This window comes from Malaclemys terrapin, chromosome 10, assembly GCF_027887155.1.
Source record: "Malaclemys terrapin pileata isolate rMalTer1 chromosome 10, rMalTer1.hap1, whole genome shotgun sequence".
Classification (NCBI taxonomy): domain Eukaryota; kingdom Metazoa; phylum Chordata; order Testudines; family Emydidae; genus Malaclemys; species Malaclemys terrapin.
Window position 1 is genome coordinate 16,194,841 of NC_071514.1, and position 26,967 is coordinate 16,221,807.

At 41.6% G+C, this 26,967-nt stretch overlaps 1 protein-coding gene across 3 annotated transcripts in view; it reads left to right on the top strand.

The window, feature by feature from the left end:
- Positions 1-26,967, top strand: part of ARNT2 (aryl hydrocarbon receptor nuclear translocator 2) — a 142,833-nt gene that overhangs the window by 41,834 nt on the left and 74,032 nt on the right. For all 3 annotated transcript variants that reach the window (XM_054041731.1, XM_054041732.1, XM_054041733.1), the window contains exons 4-5: positions 7,202-7,415; positions 11,174-11,387. In XM_054041731.1, the coding sequence (XP_053897706.1) occupies positions 7,202-7,415; positions 11,174-11,387 (428 nt within the window). The remainder of the gene's footprint in view (positions 1-7,201; positions 7,416-11,173; positions 11,388-26,967) is intronic.

The window sequence follows — 26,967 nt, forward strand, 5'->3', positions numbered from 1 at the left end:
ATGGGACACACCGTGTGTATTCAGAAGCCCACCACTATTACTCACATTGCAGTTGGAACCATGATAACAGCCATGTTTAATCACAGTTGTCATTAATAGGGTTCTAGAACAGTTTTCCTGCCTAATATTGACAGTGATATTATGTTAGAACCAAATTCTAAAACCATGTCATGACTTACCTAGTAAGGTCAACAGTAGCTCTGTTTAGCTAGTGCTGTTCTCAGTGGATATCCAAATCCACCTTTTTGAGTGGTATTTTAAGCATGTGAGTGTTAAAGAACTTCACAGACTTTAAGTGCCTCCGGCAGCGCTACAGAAGTAAAATATTATTATACTGAGCTGATTTGTGCATGCAGATATCTGTTCGCGTGCGAAAATGTAGGGTTTTGTGGGCACAGTGGTGCATATGTACTTTGCATGACACCACTCATTGCCAGAGCCTTTGAAAATTTGACCCTGTGGGTCCTGTTTTTATTTTTGTTGAAGCCAAATTCTTATCTAACGTTAAATTCAGGTGCTTATGTATCTGAAGACAGAATTTGGTGCTTAATGGCTTTTAGTGCTTCAGCACCTTAACCCTGTACTCTTTTTGGGAAAGTGCAACACTTTATTTTGTTTCCATCTAATAGCATACGCTATTTAGAGATGCAGGCACTCTCCATTGAGCCTATCCTTTTCCTTTATATTTTCAGGGCATGACCACATCCCAGAAAGCAAAGTAAAATAGAGGAAGTAGCATTTTATCTTGTAGTCAGTACAAAATAAGGGCCTGATCCTGAGATTATTGGCATGAATGGCGACTACAGGATGAAACCTTAAGGCAAAATGCACCACTTCAGTCCTACTTGAGCTCTATTTTGAGGATTTACATATGACTCAATGAAAAAGGAAATGTGACTGTAAGGCTGAAAAAAACTGGCTGGAGGGCTCATGAGAAAATTTAGTACCTACAAGTACTTTTAACTCACTTTAAAAAAAAAAAAAAAAAAAACAGTCTACACTTAAAGTTAATGGTGACCCTTTAAGTTTAAAAAAAAAAAAAAAAAAAAAAAGTTGTTGTTTATACTGTATTTCCCATGAAAGCTTTAAAGGATTAAAGATACTAATAAATTAAGGTGTGGTGCCTTTGTATTTATCAAGGCAAAGTGACAATTATAATATAGAAAATCAGATTGGCTTTTCTTGAGAACTAATGCTCTTTATTTTCAGAAAAGCATTTAGCGCTATTATTGCGTTCTTGACAACCCATCGTTTTTGGTTTATTTGTCTCAACTTTTCAAAAAATAAATATTCATTGGGACCAGGTATTTTGATTTATTTCCAACAGCAGGATCTTCTTTTAGATATTGTTTTATTTCTTGTCCACATTAGGAAATACTGATTCCAAATGATGACTATATATTTAGAAAAGAGAGACAGGAAAAAAGGTGACATAAGTAATGTCTTATGCTCCTGACTGCCTTTTGGAGAATGCTACAAAAAGGATAACGTCCTAGCTACATTTAAGACAGAGGTGAAACTTCCATTGACTTCAGTTGCGTTGGGATTTCACTCAAAATATTTAGTCTAATTTAATTTGTAATTTATAATACATAACATGATATAATTTATTATAAATTCCTGCTACCTGATTGACCATAATTCAGTCCTTTAATATAAGAGAAAATAAGAAGTTTTATTTCCTGTATTTGACACTTGAGCATAACTCTATACTTGTCTCAAGAACTCTCACATCTAGTAGGTGTCTATACAGTTATGCTTTATTTCTCTATACAACTCTGTTTATCTGTCTAGATCTTTTTTTAAAAAAAATAGGCACTGTACGTAAAACTGGTGCATTTACACCAACTGAAGAGCTGGCCCTGTGTGTATAACTCATGAGTATAACCAGATTTCGGGAGGCGGAGAGTTTCTAGTGATCTTAGCAAGGGATCATAGCTACACACATGAACATTAAACACTACGTCTATGCAGAAGGACACTACACTTTTTTGCTATTGCTTCTGATGCAAAAGCAGAATTCCACTTTGTTGGGGGGCATGAAAAGGGCACCAGATGTGGAAGGCAACTTTGCTACATCTGGAACAGAATAGAAAGTACATAGATGTGCACTGACATGTGTGTTAACGCCTTCATTGGCCTAGAAAATTAAAAGGACTATGGGAGTTGGGAGGATATCTTATGCAACCCATTTTAAACTGTTCTTTTTCTTTCTTATAACTTTATTTTTGGCATGTACATATTTGGGTCTATGTAGAAAGTTAACTTTGCAAGTGTACAGAGCATTTTAATTGTAGCATACTAACAGCTTTTTATTAGTGAAATATTCTCTTTTTATATAATAACCTTTGAATAGGATTAACGGAAAAGAAGATTTGTGCTTTTAAATTGCTCAGGCAATAAACAGAAAAGATGCCTATTTAAGTATGATTGATTAATCACTGGTAGTAACCCACGAATACTCAAATAGTAGATTTTAGGCTTCTATCCTCTGTAGGCTGCAACCACTAGAATGCAACAATTATACACACTCTAGGGAGGTTAGTATCGGCTCAGGTGTAATAATATTTAGCCTTCTGAAATCTGTACACAAGGAAGTAGGTCTGAGATTCAATCCAGAAGAGGTCATTGGTGATAACTATGCCTTGTGAAATGACAGACACTTGCATCAAACACAGTATGTTATTTCTAATACAGAGAGGCGGATGGTCATCTGGTGTAAATCAGTATATCTCCATTGGCTTGAGTGGAGCTATACTGACTTACGCCAGCAGACGATCTGGTCCAGGATCATAAAGAATACTTGGTGGAGTGTACAGTGTCCGTATTAAAGCTGTTTACAAAGGTGTCCATAAAATAATGAATTGTGTTTGGATATCTCTTGTCTTTCCACAATTTGTATGTGTCATCACTGCCCTCTACTGAGTGCCATGGGTAGTGGATGCAGCCTGCTGAAGATATCCCTACTACAGCTGTGCAACCAGGAATATTTCATGGGTTACTATTAGTAACAGACTAATGGTGCTTTGTACAACTTTCTCAAGCAATAAACAAAAAAGCTCTAATATTTTAAGTGAAACTAGTGGGTCATATTTTGACCTTTTTCCTATTAATACACAAAAAGAGAGTTTTTAACAGCTGGTTCCTGGTCATTCAAAAAGTTTCACCAGAGTCCCCTTTTCCTTTCCGTTCCATCATTCCCATAATATCCTGCTTCTCTTGGTGTAATTTATAGTAGTTGCAATTGCAAGTGTTGTCTTCGCCTTCTACTTTGTATTGACTTTCTAGTTTTGCATAAGCCTTTTAAATTTACTTACCATATTTTGTTTACAGGTATGATGGTGATCAAATCTCAGGTGATAATGAAAAATTTGCAAGGTAGGCGTGTTCTGTAGAGATCCTCTGCTGAGAGCAAAGAAGGGGGACAGTCGTATCCAAAATTTCTCAGTCTGTGCGCCTTAGCTTAGAGAGCTGGTTATTTTGTTTCTAGGTGGGAAGATGATCAAAGTACTGCTGTTGCAGAGAGGATGGCCAGGTAGGAACAAGGAAAATCACATACGTTTTGCCCCTTTTATTTTACATGATAACATTCCGACTGATCACAATCAGTAAGGTTCACTTATCTAGAGCCTGATCCAAAGCCCATTAACGTCAATAGGAGATTTCCCACCTACTGTTGACTTTGGGGACTTTAGATTTAATACTCTCAAAAACATTCTTTAAAAACCAGTTAGGAATTATAAATCCAGGACTCCATCTTCTAAACCTGTCCATGAATGTAAATTTCCAGGATCAGAGCCTTTTATAAAAGGGTCTATGTTCCCTCTTGCTATCTACTAAGCTCAACTTTTCAGGTCAATGTCCGATTTATTTGTTTGGTCAGGTCCTTTACTGACCTATGGATTAATGTAATAGTTTTAAAGTCTTAAAATAATAAATACCATGGAATGTTGGATTTTGTCACTGTTTCCATGCAGTGGGTCCTGTTGTCCATTGGTTACTCTGTATGATATTGATTGCTACAACCACACTGCATAGTTAAAAACAATGTCGATCCCAGGATATTAGAAAGACAAGGTGGGTGAGGTAATATCTTTTATTGGACCAACTTCTGTTGGTGAGAGAGACAAGTTTTCGAGCTTACACAGAACTCTCATATCTAATCTCTCTCTAGTATCCTGGGATCGACACGGCTATACCATCTGACTCACAGATAGCTGAGAATCTGAAACAGGTCCTTCGTTAGAAAGAATGTGATAAACAAAGTATACGGTAACCTTAACAAAAGAGAGAGGTTGTAATTTATTGAACCATTAAGGGCTGATATTGCAATACACTTGTTTGAATTGTATACTAGTTGATGATTTACTCCTAAGTAAGGCTGCATGTTTGTCACGGAACTCACAGATTCCGTGACTTCTGCAGTGGCCAGTAGCTCAGGCCAGCAGCTGCAGTTTGGGTGTTTGGGAGGGGGCTGTGGCAGGAGGTGCGGGGCGGCGCTTACCTGGGTGGTGGTGATGAGGGTCCTCCAGCTCCCACCAGCATGTCCCTGCAGCTCCTAGGCGGAGTGACCAGAGAGCTCTGTGTGCTGCCAGTGCCCGCAGGTGCTTCCCCCAAAGCTCCCATTGGCTGCAGTTCCCGGCCAATGGGAACTGTGGAGCTGGCGCTTGTGGCAGGAGCAGCGCACAGAGCCCCCCAAGCCACCCCTCCCTTTAGGAGCTGCAAGGACATGCGGAGCTGGGTAGGGAACCCCGCCAACACTTTTTTTCCCCCCACCTCTCCCCAACAGCAGCGGGGTCCTGGGTCGCTTGCTGCTACCCGTCTCCCCCTCCCCCCGCAGCACCAGCAGGGATCCGGGGCCACCCCCCCACAAAAGAACCCGCGGCCCCCCGGCCCACATTTTAGTTAGGGGTATATCGTACAAGTCACGGACAGATCACAGGTCGTGAATTTTTGTTTACTGCCCGTGACCTGTCCATGACTTTTACTAAGAATACCCGTGACTGAAACGTAGGCTTATTCCTAAGGTCCTTATTGATATCAGTGGGAATTGTGAATGTGGAAACAGAACTCTAAAATGTGTTGATTCTGTTACAATGACTCCAACATGTAATACCTGCACATCTGATGCATCTTCCAAAGCAACACAAGCCAATGCTTTCCAACTCTTCTAGGTGTTCTATGATCTTGCTTATTTACTAGAGTATTTCAAAGGGAAACATATTGCAACTGGGATACAGACCCTAAATTTTAAAAAAAGCTTAGTTATGAAAAGTGGCTGAAAAGTATTCTGTACTTTGCTTAGTCCGCTTCCATGAGTCACTCCCTAATTATTCAGCCCTGAGTTATGCTAAATCAGAATAAATTAATCTCTTCCAATACTGCATGTTGTACCAATCAGTGTTACTGGATTCTCCATGTGGTAATCTGCAATTTCACATCTTGTTGGATCAGTCAGTAATCTCACAAAAAAACTCCATACAGCTCACTGAAATCAGTGGAAGAAGCTGCTTTGACATCAGAAGTGGCATGTCCTTCGTATGCTTGTAGGTAGCTACCTCTTTACAGGTACAGTATGCTGGTGCCACGTCAGAAAATAAAGAAATGCACCTCTCTGATGCAGTGTAGTTTTCTAGGTTCAGTAGGTCAGTTCCTCAGCTGATGTAAATTGGTTCAACTCCATTGACTTTGATTTACACTAGCTGATGATCTGTGCCACACATCCTAATTTATATGCAATATTGACAGCTGATAATCGAAAAACCCTGAAATGCAACTGGCCAACTCAGTAATATATTGTTATGTGCTGAGAACTTTGGAAATAAAATTTAAATGAGTCAGTGATCCTTCTTGTTGTAGGGTATTGGGAAGTGTGAGGAGGAGGGGAAAAAAACCCTTAGTTTACTGAATACTGTTTTTCATAATTTGATATTAATTTGATAGGTGGACTGAGAGCTGTGTTTTGCCATGAAAATTAATATCTGTACGCTAAGGCTGGAGTTTTCAAAGAATGGAAATTATACATCTAACTCCGTTAGACCTCTTTGAAAATCACACCCTAAATCCTGAAGTCTTTACACAATTTTTAACTCTATTATTTATCAGGTAAAATTCCCATGGACTTTAATGATAGTTTTGACTGAGTAAAGACTTTCATTATAAATGTTGTCACTCATGGAAGACAAAGTAAAACCAAAGCTTCTGATAATGTTTTCTTTTGAATATTTTTTGAGCACAGTATTGGTATTCAGGAGTTCCTGAATACCAACACCACCTCCTAATCCCAGCTCTAGCTTTCTTTGGCTTCCTCAGTCTTCCTTTGTAGCTATAGTCAAGTTATTTAAACTCTGTGAAACAGGGTTATTGTGAAGATGCTCTAGGTATCTGTGTAATTCTCATTGAAGATAAAAAGCACTATATTAGTGTTGAATATTGTCATAGTTATTTTATTACTATAGTTAGTTGTTCTCTTATATAATTACCTGTTCAGTGTCTGGCAAGTCAGGACCTACTTTACCTTTAATATTTGTTTAAGAAATTGTGTTTACTTGTTATACAAAATATAGTCCCAATCTTGCAATCTGATCCCTGAAGTCTTGGTGGGGCGGAAGCATAGAGGTTGAAGTCTGCTGCATAGGATTACAGGATTGGGTCTATATCACAATTACAAAATTTTAGTCAGAGCTGTTGCTTACTGTGGACCTGAAGTCCATAGAGGGACTCCCATTGATTTAATCAGAAGCTGGATCAGGTTCAATATTAATACAAGTAACACCTCACTAAGGCCCTTACGCTAGGAGGCACAGAGCATCTCTTGAAAAGTGGGACTTCCCCCGGAGTTGACAGCCCTCAGCACCTCACATTCCTTTTGCTGTCTGCTGCTCTAAACCAAGTGAGGTATAAATGCTAATGGGTTAGAGCTAGGAACTGGCAGTTCGGAAATCTGGATTCTTTTCTCCGCTCTGCCACTGACTTACTGTGTGACCTTGGGCAAGTCATATTTAACTGTCACGTGCCTCAGTTTCCCCACCTGTAAAAGGGGGGATAATAATGCTTACCTTTGTAAAGCGCTTTGATCTCCTTGGATGAAAGATGCTACACAAGTGCAAAGTATTATTATTATTTATAATACCAAATGGAAATTCCTATACTGATCTTGTCTTGCTTTGTCTGTTTGCTTGATCTTTCTTTAAATGTTTAGGGAGAATCATAGTGAAATTGAAAGACGCAGGAGAAATAAGATGACACAGTATATCACTGAGCTGTCGGACATGGTGCCCACCTGCAGTGCATTGGCCCGTAAACCTGACAAGCTGACAATTCTGCGTATGGCTGTTTCGCACATGAAGTCTATGAGGGGCACCGGAAATAAATCTACTGATGGGGCATATAAGCCTTCTTTCCTAACGGAACAGGTAGTTGCTTCATAAATGTTATTTCTTCCGGGCTGAATAATCCTGTTATTTTGAGAGGTGGGGTAGAAAGGTCAGTAGGTTCTTCACATTATTTTTTCCTTGCTTCATTTAGTGAGAGGCACACAATCCCAGATGTGAGCACAGACAGATTTGGAGAAAATTCAGATTTGGATCTGAACTATATGGCTAGCCCCCATCTGTAAAAAACTCAGAACTGGAGAGCTTGGATCTGAACTTACAAAACTCCTCTCTAGTTTCCTTCTGGCTATAGGGAAGATTATGTAACTGGTATTTCAAGGGAGCCCAGGTTCAGCCTTATCCACTGGAAAGTCCTCATGCCTGCTAGTACTTTTGAACCCAGAGGGCTGTAACTTACACACTTTTGCTCTTAACTGTAAAGTTCTTACATATGTAAAGAATGGCTTGAAGCAATACATATTTCTGTTAGACAAATACCAGCAGCTGCTGAGGTTTCAATGCTCATATCTCTATGTACTTTTTGTGATAGGTTTGGCCCCTTTGGGGTGTCACCTGATGTGCTGGGGTGCCACTGAGTCAGCCTATTCTGCCAGCCTGGGTCCCCTTTACCTGGCCTTGCTGGGTTAGGCTCACAAGTCTCTTCCAGCCAAGCACACAGGCAGGGCTACACCAGCTGCACAGAGAGACAGAGACCGGCTCTGGAAAGATTCAGCCTTAGGGGCTTGCCCCAACACTCTGGTGCCCACTCTCTTTAAGGGGTACAAACCCAAAGGTTTTATGACATTTGCCCCCTCCCTCAATGTGGAGGGAGATATGCACAACTTCTTGCCGTCCTCCCTCCCCCGTTAGAAATTACATAAACTGGGTTATATTATAAACAAACAATAAGTTTATTAACTACAAAAGGTGAATTTTAAGTGACTATAAGAGGTAACAGACAGAACAAAGCAGATTACTGACCAAATAAAGCAAAATACGCAAGCTAAGCTCAATATATTTAAGAAACAGGTTACAAAATGTAAATTCTCACCCTAAATATTATTTTTGGCAGGTTGCAAAGTTTCTGTGGTTCAGAGTTCATTATATTTCTTTTCAGACTGGATTCCTGACTCAGTCTGGACTCCCCCCTCCCCCCACCCCTTGCCTTCCCTTCAGGTGGTTTTAGCAGTCTTTCTTCTTGGGCAGACAGTCCATGGAGAGAAGGAATCCCGTTTTCTTTCCTCCCCACCCTTAAATAGGATTTTCATAAGGCAGGAATCGTTTGTTTCCCAAACTTGACCCCCTTCCCTTCCAGTGGAAAGTTACAAGAAGTTCCAGGTAATGTTTAGTATCAGGTGACAAGACCACCTACAAGACTCTGTAGTATCACAGCATCCATGAGTCAGTGGCAATATGGAGCCTTGCAGGAAAGCCAAGCCTTTCACAGTCCATTGTCCACCCGGTCTGGCTTTTCCATTGTTGTACTGAAGTATTAACAGTGGGCGTCACTGCCAAAGTAGCATAGTTGAAATAGTCAATATTCCTAACTTCAGATACAGAAATGATACAGGCATACACATTGGAAAATCACATTCAGTAAACTATAACCTTTCCAATCAGGGCCGGCTTTAGGGCGATTCAGCCGATTCCCCGGAATCGGGCCCCGCGCCCCTAAGAGCGCCCCTCAACGTCCCAAAGGAGCTGCTGCCGAAGTCCCGCCACTGTCTTCAGCAGCAGCTCAATCACTGCCGTGGAGGAAGGTCCCTCCGCCGAAGTGCCACTGAAGGCACCGGCAGACGATTGAGCTGCTGCCAAAGTCCCGGCACTGTCATTGTCGGCAGCTCAATCATTGCCGCTGTCTTCGGTGGCATTTCGGCGGAGGGTCCTTCCTCCGCAGCAGCGATTGAGCTGCCGCTGAAGACAGCGGCGGGACTTCGGCGGCAGCTCCTTTGAATCGGGCCCCGCGGTGCCTAAGCCGGCCCTGTTTCCAATGATACCTTACAAGACCCATCTTGCATGAAGTACATCTCAGATATGTCATATTCATATTGTAAGCATGTTTTCTTAAAGACTATGGAATGAAACGTAACACTTTTATCTTGGGTCTCTCTAAATTTGCTTCTGGGGGACCGCAAATATTGTCACTTGACTCGTCTTCTTACCTCTGTGTAAGCTTGAAAGCCTGTCTCTCACCAACGGAAGTTGGTCCAATAAAATATATCACATCACCCACCTTGTTACTCTTCTTTAGGGCAGACTAGTCACTTTTCATTGTTTTTTTTTTGTTTGTTTGTTTTTTTGAGGCTTACAGAATGGCGCACACATTTTTTCTATTTCCAACTGTGTTAATAATGGATTTAAAATGGGGTCATAAATCCTCAAGTTGCAGCTAATATAGAGGGGGCTGGGCCACTTTAACAAAATCATCTTGTTTTTAGTTGGTGTTTCAGAAATTGATATACTGACACTGTGGTGAAAAATAAGATACATTTCAGCAGAAGCATGTAATTTATTAGCAGTATTTCTGATAGCTGTGACAGCTCTTTAAGACAATGGTATCAGTTTACCAGACTAAGATCTCTTCCTTATCACCCAATACCATCTACCTTCTGTCCAATTTTGTACACTCCAACCCACAGTGGAGCTTGGAATTTCCATAAACTCTGTCTTGCTCTCTAAGCTCCATTGTAGGTCAATGTGTGAGATTAAATGTGAGACGTACAGTGGTGGGCAGTAGGGTCTAGCACAGACGTGCATTGTTTAGGCACCCTGTCTCCACCATAGTAACAGTCGCAAAAGTCTGAAGCAGCAGCACTCGGAGACCCTTATTTAAGAGACTAAAATATTTAATCAAAACAATAAAGTGGACAATGAAAAAAACAGGCTTGAGAAACCTTGTTTGTTGCTATACAAGTTTCAGCTGCAACAGATTTGGGTGGGTGTTAAGAAGGGAGTCTGAGTAAACAGAAATAAAAGATAGGACCATGTCTTTCACTCCTCATCAACCATTTTTGCACAACAAATTGCTTCCACCAAAGTTGCGCACAGGTCAAGCTGTTGGGTGACTAACTGCCCAGTTTGTGCATGCAACAGTGAACATTATGCACACAAAAAAGGTAGGTACTCTTTAACAGGAACACTGAGTTCTGTGCATAAAAAGAGGCTGTTTGAAAACTGGCCCTTAGCATTCAAATAATTCAGGGAATGGAAAAGGTCAGTAGTGACCCTCCTTTCCTATGTAGAAAAGTTCTACAGAATTTGATAGAGATTAATAATCTTTGAGTAATTTTTTTATTATGTCTGCTATAGATTTCTATTGGAAAGTTTTAAAAAAAACTATTAAAAATATATCGTTCCTTATGAGATTTTACAGAGTTTGAATAATATCTAAAAGATCATATTATACGTCAAAAGAATCCTATAGAATTTAACAGAGATTAAATCAACAGAACATTTCAATAAGGATGGAATTGCTGTATTATCTTTAGCATGTCATTTTTCCTGTCTGTGCCTTTCTTTATGATACCCACTTCAGAGGGGAGTTATGAGGCTTAGTTAATTTTTCTAAACTGCATTGAGCTCATCAGATAAAAGATGTTGTTGTAGTTACTAAGATTAACAATTTTTGTTTCATTACAAAATTGGATGCATTGTTATATCAGTACACATTGAAAATGTGGGTCACTTACTATTTGACCAGTCATTCAAATCACAAACAAGTGTTGTGAGTTGAGGGTGACAGATGTATTCTTTAATTCTCTCTTCTTGCTGGCCTTCTAATTAAATCCTGTCTTTGCAAGGAACTGAAACATCTTATCCTTGAGGCTGCAGATGGGTTCCTGTTTGTAGTTGCAGCTGAGACCGGGAGAGTCATCTACGTATCGGATTCCGTTACTCCAGTGCTGAACCAGCCACAGTCAGAGTGGTTTGGCAGCACACTCTATGAGCAGGTTCATCCAGATGATGTGGAAAAGCTGAGAGAGCAACTGTGTACATCTGAAAACTCTATGACAGGTCAGATATATCTGATATGTGCTTCGTTGTATTATGGTTCCCTTCTGAGCTCAGCTGAAGTTCAAAATCCCAATTAAAGCCTAGGTCAGTTTAGCCTTTTTTATCTATGAATAACGGCAATTCAATTCAATGAGATTAAGCTGCTGTTGTCTTGCTGGCAGTGCGATGATGCTGGTGAGCTTATTAATTTATGTGTGTTGTTAGAATCTGCTCCCCACTTACTTGGCTTCAGGTTTGGGCTGTAGACACTGCCCCTCCCCCCCTTAACTTAGCTGTACCTTCACATCTCTGGCTTGCCCAGGTGTGGATTCTGCACTGATTTCCTTCCTTACTCTCTGATCTTTTTAGCTTCTTCACAAATATATGTTTTCTTTATGCCTGTGTCTATTTTGAAACCTGAAATGATTTTTCACACTTTTTTCTCTTTTCTAAAAGTTTCATGTGGTCTGTTAAGAAGAACCATATTCAAAAGATTTAATGCTTGGCAGCTCAAAATCACATGTGTTTTTTTAGCAAGATATTTGCTGCTCTTAGCTAGTGTTTGATTTACAACGTACTTTGTGGTTTTCTACTTTTGAATTAAAACATGCATAGCTTTATTTTGTAATTGAGGCATATAAAGCCATCAAGACTGAGTACCACCAATCGTAGATGTGACCTTCATTACTAAGGCATAGGCCAGGGGTTCTCAAACTGGGGGTCGGGACCCCTCAGGGGGTCACAAAGTTATTACATGGGGGGTTGTGAGCTGTCAACCTCCACCCCAAACCCTGCTTCACCTCCAGCATTTATAATGGTGTTAAATATATAAAAAGGTATTTTTAATATATAAGGGGGGTCGCTCTCAGAGGCTTGCTTTGTGAAAGGGGTCACCAGTACAAAAGTCTGAGAATCCCTGGCATAGGCTGTGTTAGAACTAGCAAGATGGAGCTAAATCCCATTTTCACTGAAACTTGTGAAGTAGAAAACCAGAATTACTTAAAGAATGCGTAGGCTTGTTCCTTTTGTCTAGCCGTGCAGTATGTGTATATCTGAGGAATCCTCAGGCTAAAGAAAAATACTAGAGCTGTGCAAAATGTTCACAACAAAAATCCAAACAAGGCAAAACTTACATGGTTTTCACTTCCTTAGGAACTCAAACTTCTGACCTTGTTTGCTGGAAGTTTTGCTGTGTTTCATAACCGAAAGGCCTGTGGCCCAGTTTCAAGTGAACCTGGGCAAAATTTACAACTTCCATATAAAAAAAGTGCCAAATTCAGGGTTCCATGGGGTTTTGGAGTCGTGGTTTTGGCAAAGATTTGCTTTATTCAAACCATATAAACTCAAAGCAAAATTCAACTGTGGAAATCCATATGGATCAAAACCAAGAGAATGTTGACAGGAACCTGTGCAGACTGCTGAGATCCACATAGCTCTAAAACTTTGTGCTTTGTTTAATGAAAAAAAAAAAAAGCATACACGTTCCCATTGCATAGAGCACTTAATACAGAGCATTCCCTTTTAAGAAGCAATTATCCCAGAGACTCACTTAAAGCTTAGGGGTGGATCTTCAAAAGCGCTTAGCTCTGTTCAGACAGGAGCAAGGTTAGATCAATGCTGAGCACTTTTGAAAAGCCAACTCTTAATATATTCATGCATTTTTAAACTTGTGCTGCTTTTTCGTTGAACCTGCCTTTGCATGGAGAAAAAAACATTCAAAAACTGAACACAGTTGGGGTCAAATCCTCTCCCTGAAAAAGTCCCTTTGAGCTACTAGATCAGCACAAAGGGATTTAAATCTGCCCTAAATGGACAGCTGAGGATTCCCCAAATCCAAGGAAATTTTCAGCTGATATAAAATCTGAATAGTTGTCCCTATGCCAGCCCCTCCTGCCTCAGCCCGTGGTGTAGGGGCCATGCGGGGCATGGGAAGGTGCTAAAGGGGCCGGGTCTAGAGCCATTACAACCTGGTGCAGACAAGAGCAGTGCATGGGAGCAAGTTTGTCTAGACCAGGGGTTCTCAGACTTCTGTACCGGTGACCCCTTTCACAAAGCAAACCTCTGAGGGCGACCCCCCATATATATTAAAAACACCTTTTCACATATTTAACACCATTATAAATGCTGGAGGTGAAGCAGGGTTTGGGGTGGAGGCTGACAGCTCACGACCCCCCATGTAATAACTTCGCGACTCCCTGAGGGGTCCCGACCCCCAGTTTGAGAACCCCTGGTCTAGATGTTGTGAACCTGGTTGCTGTGTAGAGTTATCACAATTGCATATATAGAGCCAGTACTTCAGCCTTCAAAGGGCCAATTAAATATCTCTCCAGCCATAAACACATTCAGCAGCCTGATTTTTATGTTCAGTACTGGGAATTGCATATACACATTAGACATATACTATCGCACACATCATGCCATTTATGTGCATCACAGAAAAGAACCAAACTTTTAGGGTGTTTCTGGGATCTTAACTAGAGTTTGTATAACACTAGTCTAATTGTTTTCTTGTATTCCCATCTGTCTGTATCCATCTGCTGTCTCTTGTCACATATTGGGGCAGGTCCTGGTCCATGATTGCGGTTCCTTGGTGCTCTGATAATATAAAGAATTCATGCCACTGCTAATAGTCTAAAGCAGGGGTCGGCAACGTTCGGCACGCTGCTCGCCAGGGTAAGCACCCTGGCGGGCCGGGCCAGTTTTATTTACCTGCTGACGCGGCAGGTTCGGGTGAACGCCGGCCCCCACTGGCCGCGATTCGCCGTCCCAGGCCAATGGGGGCTGCGAGAAGCCGCGGCCAGCACATCGCTTGCCCACGCCGCTTCTCGATGCCCCCATTGGCCCGGGACGGCGAACCGCGGCCAGTGGGGGCCGCGATCGGCCGAACCTGCGGCGTCAGCAGGTAAATAAAACTGGCCCAGGGTGCTTACCCTGGCGAGCTGCGTGCCGAACGTTGCCGACCCCTGGTCTAAAGTAAGTGCCAATCCTTGTCAAATATTCTTATGCTGCAGTTTTAGTCTTTCTTTTTAAAACAAGACCCCAGCAGTGAAATTTATATACGGTTGTGTTAGTACAGAAACAACAAACAAACTCTTGAAATTCAGTTTTAAAGTTAAGTAGTTTGATTCTGCAGACTACCAGAAACTAAAATTAGCTATAGTCCTTTCGGACTGTCAGATCAGTTTCAATCCATTTATAAGATGGCAAGCTATGGTACTCCAAGAGCCATCTTATTGCCCCTTGATCTCTCTCATTCTCTGAGTAGTGTGGCCATATATATTCCAAAGTGCACTACACCTATCTACACAGTAAGACACCACCCTTTCTCCAGCATGAGCCAGGCTGAATTCAGCAGCAGGTTGTAACGTCTACATCAGTGTAATGAAATAATGTAAGTAAATGAATTAATTAAATATTTTTTTAAAAGCAACACACAGAGAAGTGTTTGCCTCAAGCTAGTATTTATCGAACCATTTGGGCAGTCCCCAAGCCTCACTCTGTTTTCCAAGATTACTGTTTTATACAGAACAAAGGGCAATGCAAGGCTTGAAAGAGAAGCAAACTGCAAGCCAGCCAGCTGCTTGTTTGATTTTTTTTTTTTTTTTTTTTCCTGCTAAAAGTGCAGTTCACCACAGGCAGCAGTAAAATCCCACATCCTTCCATGGTCACCAGCTGTTGAGCAGAGGGGCCACACAGGGAAACAAGGGGATTTTCAGGTGAATGTTTAGTTTAGAAAAGTTAAGATTTTTAATAGTCTCCCCCCTTCTAAGTGTACATTTCCTCATCCCTGTAAATACCCTTTTCACCTGTTGAGGTTTGGGAACAGACACAATAGCATTCCACAGAAGCAACTTTTATTGTCCTGTATCAGATCACATGCAGTAGCCTCTGGTATGTGCATGGCACCAGGATATGAATGCTCAGTATTATTATTACATTGCTCTGACTTTCCCAGTTAGCCCCTACTGTTAGTGATCCCTGGACATAGAGAGGCTACTGCACGTTGTGAGCATTTCTGGGTCTGCCATTGGCAAGTGTGATGTACAGACAGTGAGAGAGTAAGCTCTTTCTCACATTTCTGCACCCAAAGATGAAATAAATGAGGGTGAGACTGGGACATGGATGCATAGTCCCATGGACCTAACCTATTGATGCTGTCTGCCCAAAGATAGTGAAAGGCTCTTCCATCCCGATCCCATGCGAAGAGGAGAAATGTTAAGTGATTTCACTGAAGGAAGGTGAATGTGACACAAAAAAGTTGTCCTACTGTTCACGACACAAGAAGACTCCGCATAAGACTCCGTGACAGTCTGAGGAGAAAACCAAGGCCCAAACCAAGCTATGCTGGGCTTCACATCTGGGACATCAGCCTGGTCCCTGGCCAGAAAGTGCCTTCCAGCAGAAAGGGACTCTGAAACCAGGACCCAATGTGCCCAGCTGTATCTTCTCTCCATTGCTGTGAGGGCAAGCGCAGCCTCATCCTTGTGTGCCTATCCCTCCCTCATGTGCATCATGGAGTCTGTACTGTTAGCAGTAAGTGTGACTAGCAAATATCTTGTTAGGAGTCACTGGGGGAAACAGAGAGGATATGAGATTTTTGTAGTGTTGAAATTTTAACCTTGTTTAAATTAGATCCTGCAGCAGTTTAAAGGCATGAAGTTGCAGAGAACAGTGGCGACTTTCCACATCCCTTGGCCCGCGCCGCTTCCCGCAGTCCCCATTGGCCTGGAGCGGCAAACTGTGGCCAGTGGGAGCCGCAATCGGCTGAACCTGCGGACGCGGCAGGTAAACAAACCGGCCCGGGCCGCCAGGGGCTTTCCCTGAACAAGCGGCGGACCTGCTTTGAGAAGCACTGTTTTAGATGACTAGTGACTCCTTCCCAGTGACTGAGATGGCAGATATGGAAGAGATAAGTGTAATTCGTTATCTAGGGTGTGACTAGAAACACAAACTTGCCTTGATTCACTTTGTCAGGTCAGTAGTAGTATTTTACAGTCTTCAAACCATGGGAGGGCAGCAGGCTTGTCGTTGATCATGTAGGCACATAACTATATGCAAAGGCTCATTAATGTAATGGTATTAGAGCTGCTACAGATGTTGTAGCAATGGGCATCATAGATGTGTCTAATTAAATAGGCAAAAATAAGTGCCGGGGTAAAAAATTCATCTTCCTCTTGCCCTTCATTTTCCTCGAGAGTTAGTTGAGTGCTATATCTATTTTTGGCTAAAGGGAAAATGGTTGATTTCTGTGTTGTTTCATACCCATGGAATTTTTTTTTTTTTGGGTCTGGGGATGGAACAGTTGTCTGTGTGTTTATTGTAGGGTAATTGAGAACACATTGTAGCACCAAGAAAGTATAGATCACGATGAGCTAGAAAAGGCGAGGACTGAAATGTGATAGTGACAAACAGTGCTCCTAAAGAAGGCGTTTACGTGTGCTAGATGAGCGAGTACATTCTGAGGACTCTATCAGGGATGTTACCGGGGAGGGGAGATTCATGGGGTTTGGTGTGGGGAGGGGTTCTACAGGGGTGGTATTGGGGATTTCTAGGGGCCAGCAGTGGCACCCTAGCTGGGACCGCTGCAGCCCCTGGGCGGTTTTGAGGCTTTCGAGGGTGGGGCCATAGGAGATCAGGAGGGGATTGGGCTTGCTGCTGCATTGTGTGTGGGGGGGGACAGCTGCCACGTAGGGGTGGGGTTCCGATCCTGGAAACAGAGCAGTGAAGTCGTGCCTGCGCAGTGTGGCTCTGTGTGCCGGAAGATGGTGCTCATCAAGGGAAGTGTGAGTCGGGGGCTGGGGAGTGCAGGGCGGGTGGAACAGGGTAAGCCCCCGACCCCACTCCCCGGCGGGAGCTTGAGGGCCAGCTAAAAACATCTGACAGGCTGGAAGTAGCCCACGGGCCATAGTTTGCCCACCCCTGCTCTAGAAGCCACGTTGAAGTCCTTGAATGCTAGGGGGATTACTATCTAAAAATATCTGTATGGAGACAAAAGATTACTGCCTCTTTGGGGGCAATTTAACAGAGAGGAATTTCTCGAACCATATACCACTTGTTGGTCTCTTAAGCAAAATGTGCCAAGGTGGGCATTTTGGCCTGAAAGGGATGCAAACTGATACGTTAAGTGCATTGGCTTCGCAGAATGAGCACTGAAGTTTGTGTCTCACAGCTCTTCCAATATTAGATTCCCGGGGATAGCTGGAGGGAGTATGGGTGAGTAGACTGAGGAGCCTGGCCACCTATTTCTATTCCTAAATTTGGCTCCAAACTTGGGAGAGAAGAAGGGGAGAGAAAATCAGAAAAATACTAATAATGGCATTTTGCTTTTGAAAAATAAAATTTGTGTGTCTAAAGTTTGGGTGTTTTTAACTTTAGGAGATCAGATGCTGAACTATGTGTTATGTTTCACAAAAGAGGCAGTTCCCCTTTACAAAATATTCAAGACTTATTTTAAAATAAACTGGGTCCCAGTGTTCTGCCAAGACTTTAATATACCCTCCACTTGGTTTTAACTTAAAAGGAGGTTTGGAATGATCCTTTTCAATCCAAGTAACTCCCTCATCAGCACTCAGTTTGGTACATAGAAAAGTTTTGATGCAAAGTAGCTATTCATGTTCAGTAACCTCTTTTCCAAGAAAAACTAAAGGAAGAATTCTGCTCTCTGTCGACACTTGCAGCTCCCTTTGTTGCAGCATCAGGTTAGCATATAACTTCCAGGTGGTCTCAAAGTGAATCAAGGGCAGTCTGTGATCCTACTTAATTGTTTTAGAGCTAAATTTACAGCCTGTCTAAAAGTCAATGTCTCCCATATTTGTGTGCAAAACTACACCTATAAAATTGAGCATACTCTCATCACGAGCACCTGAATTGGCTGCATATACCAGATGCGTATCCAATCTTGCACATATCAGTTCTACAGAGAAAAATGATACTATCTCATCAGAATCTAGAATTAAATATTAGGCTGATCTAATGTTTTGATTTAAAAGGGGGATGGGGTGGGTGGGTGGTAGAATACACCAAAACTGAGTAAGCCTCATTCTGAATGAATGGGGCCTAACTCTGGTCTCTCACTAGTGTAAATCAGGAGTAGAACTCTGTTAAGGTCAGTGGAGTTATATTGCTGTAAAACCTTCTGAAAGTGAGATCAAAATCAAGCTCATGGTTGAAATATTTCATTTTAGGAATGATTGATTTGAGTTGCAGGAAAACAAACTATCAACACCAGAAACTTTTGCAGTCATGTGATTTAACGGTGATTAAGTGAATTTGGTTGCGAACTTTAACTTAACTTCTGCTCAGAGAACTCATGTGCCAAGTTTAATCTTGGCACAAATTTTTATAGCTAGGTTTTATAACTAAAAGTAGGGCTTCATAATGGAAACAATGACAGACCCTTTAGCTATAGTTGACCTAATAGATGCCTTTATAGAATTAAAGAAAATATTTTCTCTGTCAGCTTTTCACAAAAATATTTCTGTAGTATTGTGGAAGTTTATTTGGGGGATGGACGTATGGCTTGGGGAACCTGCCTTGCCAATTCTGAAATGGCAAATTTGCCATATGATGATGGCTTCCGTAGAGGCATTCATATTCAATTTCATGTCCAGTTGCAAAGGATTCTGTTACTGGTTTGCATGCGCATGTGCACGCAGTCCTGGTGTTTGTACACAGACGATTGGCTGTGAAAATAAAAAAGCTTAATAGTGGCAGAATCAGTAGACGAATACTGTTTGCTAGAAGGCCAACAGAGAGGTGGTAAGGAAGATGCTTTGTACCGTACTGAACCCATGGGCAGTGCTCAACAGACAGTAAATAACACCACCTGAGAGAGAAATTCAGGAATAAGTAGTCTCTTTTGGAGAGACAAGGTGGTGAGGTAATATCTTTTATAGATCAACTTCTGTAAAGTTTAATCTTTACCTTACCTCCTCTCTGTTGGCTTTCTGGCAAACAATATTCTTCTGTTGATTTTGCCATTATTTAGCTTTTAAGTTTAAGCTTTAAGTTATATTACCTCACCCACCTTGTGTCTCTAAATATACGGGGACCGTAATGGCTCCGTATTCTCCTTTAGAACAAATAAGTTTTTTTCCGAAAACTTGTGTCAGGACTGTGTGTCAGCTCCTTTTTTTACTTCTTGTCTTCTTTCCTGCTCTGTCCTCTGACTTCGCACACCTACTTTCCTTTCCACAAACAACAATGTGTGAATGCAGAGGTGGATGTTGTGCATGCTCACGTTTGTAGACTCTGACTTGATCCAATTCCCACTGATGTCAATGGAGAGACTCCTACTTACTTAAAGGGGGGGTTGGGTGGGACCCTTATTCAGTTGCCCATGGAAGAGTGGGGTTGTACATTTGGAGGCCCCCTTGAAGCTGTTTGAAAATTTCATGCTGGAAAATCCCATTTTGTTTACCCTCTCATGATACCATGCCAAAAATGATTGATGAATGAAAATGAAAGTCAGTAAACACATCCACTGAAAACAAAATTTAAAAAGTTTAATTTACAGGATGTTTTCTACCGTAACTGGAAGATCCCTTCTCTTGGTCCAGTGATAATTTAGAATTGGCTCAGATTCTTTGGCAATACAAACTAGCCTGCTAAAAAGAAACTCCAATGCCTGAAATTCAGAGGAAGCAAAAAGTTTTCCACTAGAAAGTTCAATATGGTGGGTGCCCTTGAATGTCTTCTTTGAATGTTGTTATGGGAATCAGAAGTGGCTCCAGAGATGGACTCCCTTATGGGTTTTATCTGGTGTGGCCAAAGATAAAGCTTTTCTAGCTTTCCTTCTGCTTTTAAGTGTCATATTCATGTTAGGGAAACGCCTTAAAGGAACCAAGTTCTGTTCTGTTCAGATAAACATGCTATTGTAGAGATTGTAAGACAATCAGCTAAATCAAAAGCGGTAGTGAAGCTGCTTTGGGAATCTCTTCTGTAGCATTTGGTACCGTGGAGTACATGTTTATCAGGGCTGGTTCCATACCAGAGAGGTGGTATAGTGCTGGCAGTGTGTAATCTTGTTTCTAGGGGCAATGGCTTATTTCCCTTTTTGATCCTCGGAACTGTTTTATGTATTCTGTGAAACTCTGAGGCTCCATGTACCTTTGAAAGGTTCCCAGGCTTTGCAGCCTGGGAAGTGATGGAGAGTTGAATCAAATCCAGATCTCTCTACTCGGATCATAGATCCTTATCGCAAGCTGGCTGGCCCGACCTAATTGGCCAGTGGGCAGATAGGGAGAGCTAGACTTTGTCAGTAACTAATCGCAAATTGGAAGTTACAGTATTTTACATTTACATAATGCTTTTTACCCTGAAGTAAAGCCATCATTCTTCATAAACTATTTTTATGCCATACCAGTGAACCGCAGCTACTTCTGCAGTGGATGCTGGCAGCTAAATGGTTAATTGCATGCTACCCAAAAGGAGGAGGAGGGGAAACTTACATAAAGAAAAGCACTCTCCTTATGAAAAGTTTCATGAAATCTTTCATGTCCAAGCAGAGCAGTCAGAACCTCAACTCTTAAGTTCTCATTCAAAACACCCCCATGCTTGTAGATACTCAGTTTATCTTGTTTGAAAAGATGAAGGGATGAGCCAGCCATGCCAGGATTCCAGCCTGTGATTCCAGGGAACTGAGATATTTAAGAGCAGAAGCTGACACACTAAGTCATCCCCTCTTGGTCAGGATGTGGACTATGTTGGAATGCACAGTCGCCACATTCTCTCAGAGGGCAATTACAAAAGTGATTACTGTGAACACTGAGGAGTTATATTTCAGCCTGGTTTTGCTGTAGAAGTGTCCAATCCTGGCAAGACGTTTTATCCGATTTATAACTCTGAAATCTGGGGGAGATTTGGCTCATTCTAGCGACACTACCAAATCAGCATGTGATACCTGTTTTTCAGCAAACTTGTGGGTTTTATGGTCCTTGTGGTATATTGTATAAATAAAGGAATGTTAAAAGCAACAGTTTCCATTCACACCCGCCAGTTGCCATTGCTGCTGTTCCAGTGAAAAAATTGCCTACGGCTTTGTAAACTATGTGTTCTTGTAGCAGGAAAGTTGCTATGGTGCAGATAGCCTTTGAATTTGCATCTTTGGTTAGTTTCAGGTATCTGAGTTAGTGTCTTCCAGATTCACTATGGTCAGTGGTAGGCTTTCAAGTTTAGGCTAGAGAAACGAGGCATTGTCACTTTCCATGGTGATCTCAAGCAGATAAATGAGAACAGCAGATTGTGTATGGTTAGGCAAGCGCATAGAACAAGAAGTCTGTGCTCTTGGATATCTCTTCAGAAACCATTAGCAAAATGAAGCTCAAAACTAAATATTTTCAGGTGCTGTTCAGAGCAGCTTGCTGTCCCAGGTGTCCAAGCAGCAGAGTTAAGAGGTGAGACCTGCCCCATTTTATGATTAGACGAGGGTGCAACAAGCAGTACAAGAAAGCTTTTAAATATTCTGTGCCTCAAACTGTAAGATGTCCATATGTCCCGCCTAACATGCACACTGTAAACCAAATTCTGTCTTCAGTTACTGCCCTTTAGCCTCATTGACCTCAATGAACTTGCAGAGATGAAACTCAGGATAGAATTTGGCTTTGTGTGTTGGCTGTATAGGAAAGAAGACTTAAAGGTCTGAAAGGAAAGGTTTCTAATTTCCTTGTAACCCAATAGGACGTTCTATGTTATCACTGCCATGTCGAAGAAGCTAGTCTGGTCTCCAAAAGATAAGAGACCCCACAATAATTGGCTTTTCAAATGATTGTAATTTAAATATATGGAACAAGGAACTGTTTGATCTCATGAATTTGTTTGAAGAGAATTTTGTATTGCTCTGGTCTCTAGGGCTGTTGCTGGAAAAATAAAATTCCAAGTTTTGGAACAAATTAGCTGTGGATAAATCTGTTCATTAAATAACTCCTACACAAACGTAGTGGTCATCCCCATTGCTATGGGTTTCAGTTCAAGGTGATATCACTATTGGGCTACAAGTCTGAGAGGAAAAATGATGATTAGTTGTATTTTCACAATCACTTTGCTAATTCTGACATTTGGATGTAAAGGTTGCTAGATGAAGTAGCTTTAACTGAGTCCTCCGAGAGAGCCGCATTGCAGTTTAATAATTCTAGGTGTCCAGCAAATGCATTTAATATGGTTTTTCAGAAGGTGTTGGGGGTATTCATATAAAAGTGAACATAAGGATCGTATCAAAGGGGTAGCCGTGCTAGTCTGTATCTGTAAAAGCAGCTATCAAATTGCTGCTTTTACATAAGGATCGTGTGGTTGTTATTTCTTGGTAACATTCACAGTGAATTTCCTACTTGGAAACTGCAATCTGTCTGTTATCACAGATGTTTAAAAGGATCAATTTCAGCTTTTGCTGTTAAATATTTACTCAGACTGCTTTGTTTTGCTTTACTGTGTTCATGGCATGATGAAATATATACAGTTCAGCAAGCTTTTTCCTCCTTTTTATAAACTTCTAATGTTTCAGGAATACTCAATAGAAATGTCTGTCTGAGTTCACTTTCCATTCACACATTGCAGATAAAGCAGTCAATGTTCTCCTCTCAGCTCCTTATGGCAGATCTCACCTTCAATCCTCTGTAATCCCTGTATGCTCACTGCTCTCCGGGGGTGTTCCTCAGATAATGTTGGACTCGAGATCTTTCCTGGGGAATGGGGAATTTTCTCTCAGACTAACTTCAGTTTTTGGTACCTTCGCAATGTTGATTATGCTACAAGATCTGTGTGTGGGGTGACTCATTGGTGCACTGACCCAGGAGGAGCCCCACAAAGGAATGGTGCCTGAGTGTGGCATCTTTCCATCCTACTCTCCTCTTGTTCCAGAGAAGTAGTTATTTGCTGCTGGTCCCTGCCACTACCTATCTCCCCACTGGCCGGTGTGCTGGGGTAGGAGAGGCAGGGCTCCATCCACTTCCCTCCTTTCCCTTAAACTCCCACATACCTGCTTGGGGTCTGGAAATAGCAGGCACATAACACCCATTTACTCCTACATGGGATCCCTGCACAGTTGCACATGGTGTGGAGAGTTCTGCCTCACCCTCATGTGCCTTCATAGGCAGGTAAGCCAAGTCAAAGTGTAGCCCAATGTCAGGCTTCCAAGATCTATATATTTTCCTTTGTTCCTGCTGGATAATAGGGTGATAAATAGTAGCCAACATGGATTTATCAAGAACAAATCATGTGAAACCAACCTTATTCTTTCTTCAACAGGGTTACTGGCCTAGTGGATGGGGGAGGGGGAGAGCTGTAGACATGATATATCTTGATATAAGTAAGGCTTTTGACACATTCCCATGTGACATCCTCATAGGCAAACTAGGGAAATGTGGTCTAGATGAAATTACTATAAGGTGGTTGCACCACTGGTTGAAAAACTGTACCCATTTGTTAGTCTCTAAGGTGCCACAAATACTTCTGTTCTCTTTGTACCCAGAGAGTAGTTATCAATGATCTGCTATCAAACTGGGAGGTTGTATCTAATGGGGTTATCGTGGATCACAAATTGAATATGAGCCAATAATGCGATGCAGTTTTGAAAAAGGCTAATGTAATTCTGGGTTGTGTTAACAGGCATATCGTATGTAACGACTCTATTTGGCACTGGTGAGGCATCAGCTGGAGTACTGTGTCCAGTTTTGCATGCCACACTTTAAGAAATATGTGGACAAGCAGAGGAGAGCAAAAAACAAAAAAAGATAAAAGGTTTAGAAAACCTGACCTAGGAGGAAGGGTTGAAAGAATTAGGCATGTTTAGTCTTGAATAAAGAAGTCTGAGTGGGGATGTGATAAGTCTTCAACTATGTTAAGGGCTTTTATAAAGAGAACGGTATCTGTTGTCCTACCATCAGTGGACATGGAGAATAAGAAGTAATCAGTTTACTCTACTTCAAGGGAGACTTAGGTTAGATTTTAGGAAACATTTTCTACCTATAAGGGTAGTTAAACTCTGGAATAGGCTTCGAAGGGAGGTTATAGAATCCCCGTGATTGATGTGTTTTTAAGAACAAGTTAGACAAACGCCTGCCAGGGATGGTTTAGCTGTACTTGGTCCTGCCTCAGCTCAGGGGGCTAGACTAGGTGACCTCTCGAGATTCCTTCCTGCCCCACCTTTCTATGATGCTATGTAAAGTATAAAAATTATCCAGTGGCAGACTAGAAAAACAAGCAGTGTTTTAATTAAGGGAGATTATTTCAAACTAAGTTTAATAGAAGATGCATAAGAAATGGAGTCCCTTTCTAAATTCCACCCACTCAGCTCTCTTGTAGTGCACAGGGTGAGACCACCCTCACAAGAATGAAACACAAGTTAGAAGCATTACATCATGACAACAAATGGCAAATAGTAAGACTGAAGGGGAGACGCTGTTACCTTACACTTTCTGTGGATTAGTTAAAAAAAAAAAAAAAAGCTTCTAAACTCTGATTCATGAGGAAAGAATAACATAAAAAATAGAGCCTGATTCTCCTCTTGCGCCAGTGTAATTTCACTGACATCAGTTGAGTTACAGTATAAGTGAGAGGAGAATCAGGGCCAAAACATTTTGTCTTAAGTGTCCACTTAAATTTGCCACCGACTTCACATCTGAAAAGTTAACTATAGCTGTCCAATCTTGCACCACGTGTAAGATCAACCTTCAGATAAAGTGGGAGTAATAACACTTCAGTAATGCAGAGGCATTTTAAATAGAGATTTGCAATAGAAAGGGCAAACTGAAGTTTACATTAGTTAAATGGAAACAGAAATAACATCCTGTATGGGTCTGATGCTGCAGGGCCTCGTGCTACAGTTGCTTTACATGCACTTTAAAGGGAATTCTATGCATGGAGCTGGTGTAGCATTGGTTCTTGTGGAAACTCTCCTTTGCTAGTAATTATTTCCTAGCTGCCAAAGGCACGACTAAAAGAACAGTGAGCATTCATGGCAGTTTCTCCTCTCACCATCCTCTACCACTGTCAGCTCTGTCAGACTTAACTTGTTCTGAATTTTTTTGATGGAAAATGAATGCCACTGTACAGTAGAACCTCCTAGCGTGGTCACTCCCTGGTTGTGGCTTGGTGTCCCCCAGCAATTAGTTTGGAAATCATTAGAGGGTGTTAAATCTAAACTTGGCTCATGTTGACAGAGAAACCACAGATAAATTCTGGTACCAGATTATACTTTGTTTGTTTTAATTCTATTAAATAAAATACTGTGAAAACCCTGCAGCCAGGGAAATTACTTGTGACATGATCTTGATGACCTAATAAAAGCAGCATCAGGAAACGAGCTCATTTAGCAGTGGTATGTCTCAAAAAACCTTTAAGCAGGCAGATAATTTTAATGGAGGTAGGTAGCATTCATATTAAACTATTATTGTTTATTTTATTTTGTTAGTGTAGGAATGCCCATGCAGTTCATAAAACTGAATGTGGTTCACATCTTGTTCTTTGGTTTAGGTTTTAATATATTTCACTTAATCTGTGAGTTACAGTATTTTTATAAAGTTATTTTGGAGTGTTCTCCCAGCATGGAATTCCGTGTTGAGAAAACATTTTGGAGTAACTGTTTCCATCTCCAGCTCTGAAAAGTCTGCCTTCTCTCTAATGTGGACCTACAGTCATTCGTGCCTTGTTCACCTACAGACTGGGCTGTTGTAATTTTCTCCTACTTGGGCTTTCCTTGAAATTCACCTTCTGGAAGCTGTAACAGAACACACAGTACAACTGCCCACCTCATTTTGTATAGGGGAGATGGAATTATTAACCCCTATTATTATTTATTTGTATTATGGTAGCACCTAGAGCAGTGGTGGGCAACCTGCGTGCCGCACGTGGCCCGTCAGGGTAATCCGCTGGTAGGCCGTGAGACAGTTTGTTTACTTTGGCACAGCCGCCCGCAGCTCCCAGTGACCACGGTTCACCATTCCCGGCCAATGGGAGCTGTGGGAAGCGGTGGCCAGCATGTCCCTGGGCCCGTGCTGCTTTCCCCAGCTCCCATGGGCCAGGAATGGCGAACCGTGGCCACTGGGAGCTGCGGGTGGCTGTGCCTGTGGACAGTCAATGTAAACAAACTGTCTCACGGCCCGCCGGCGGATTAGCCTGATGGGCTGCAGGTTGCCCACCACTGACCCAGAGATATCTACTGAGATCATTTTGCTAAGCACTGTACAAACCTTTAGTAAGATTCAGTTCATGACCCAAAGAGTTTACAGGTTAAATAGCCACGACAGACAAAGAGAAGGAAAAGGAAGGATTATTATCCCATTTTTACAAATGGGGGACTGAGCCTTGGAGAGTTTAAATGACTTGTTCAAGGTCACACCAATATACTGCTTAGCATAGTTTTTGTTCTTCCTACATAAATAATATGATCATTACATAAGTGGGAGTTTTGAGAATACGTCTTTATTCTCCTTTTTGTTATTTTTTAAACCTAATTCGCTTTAAACGTGATTTGAATCATTTACTTGTTGCCTTTTCAGTTTTGGCAGGCTTTATCTTCAGCGAAGCTCACATGTGATATGTAAAACTAGCCTTTTAAAAATAACCCAGTTGCAAGACTCAAAAAGCCCACATAGTTTCCTTTTGAATT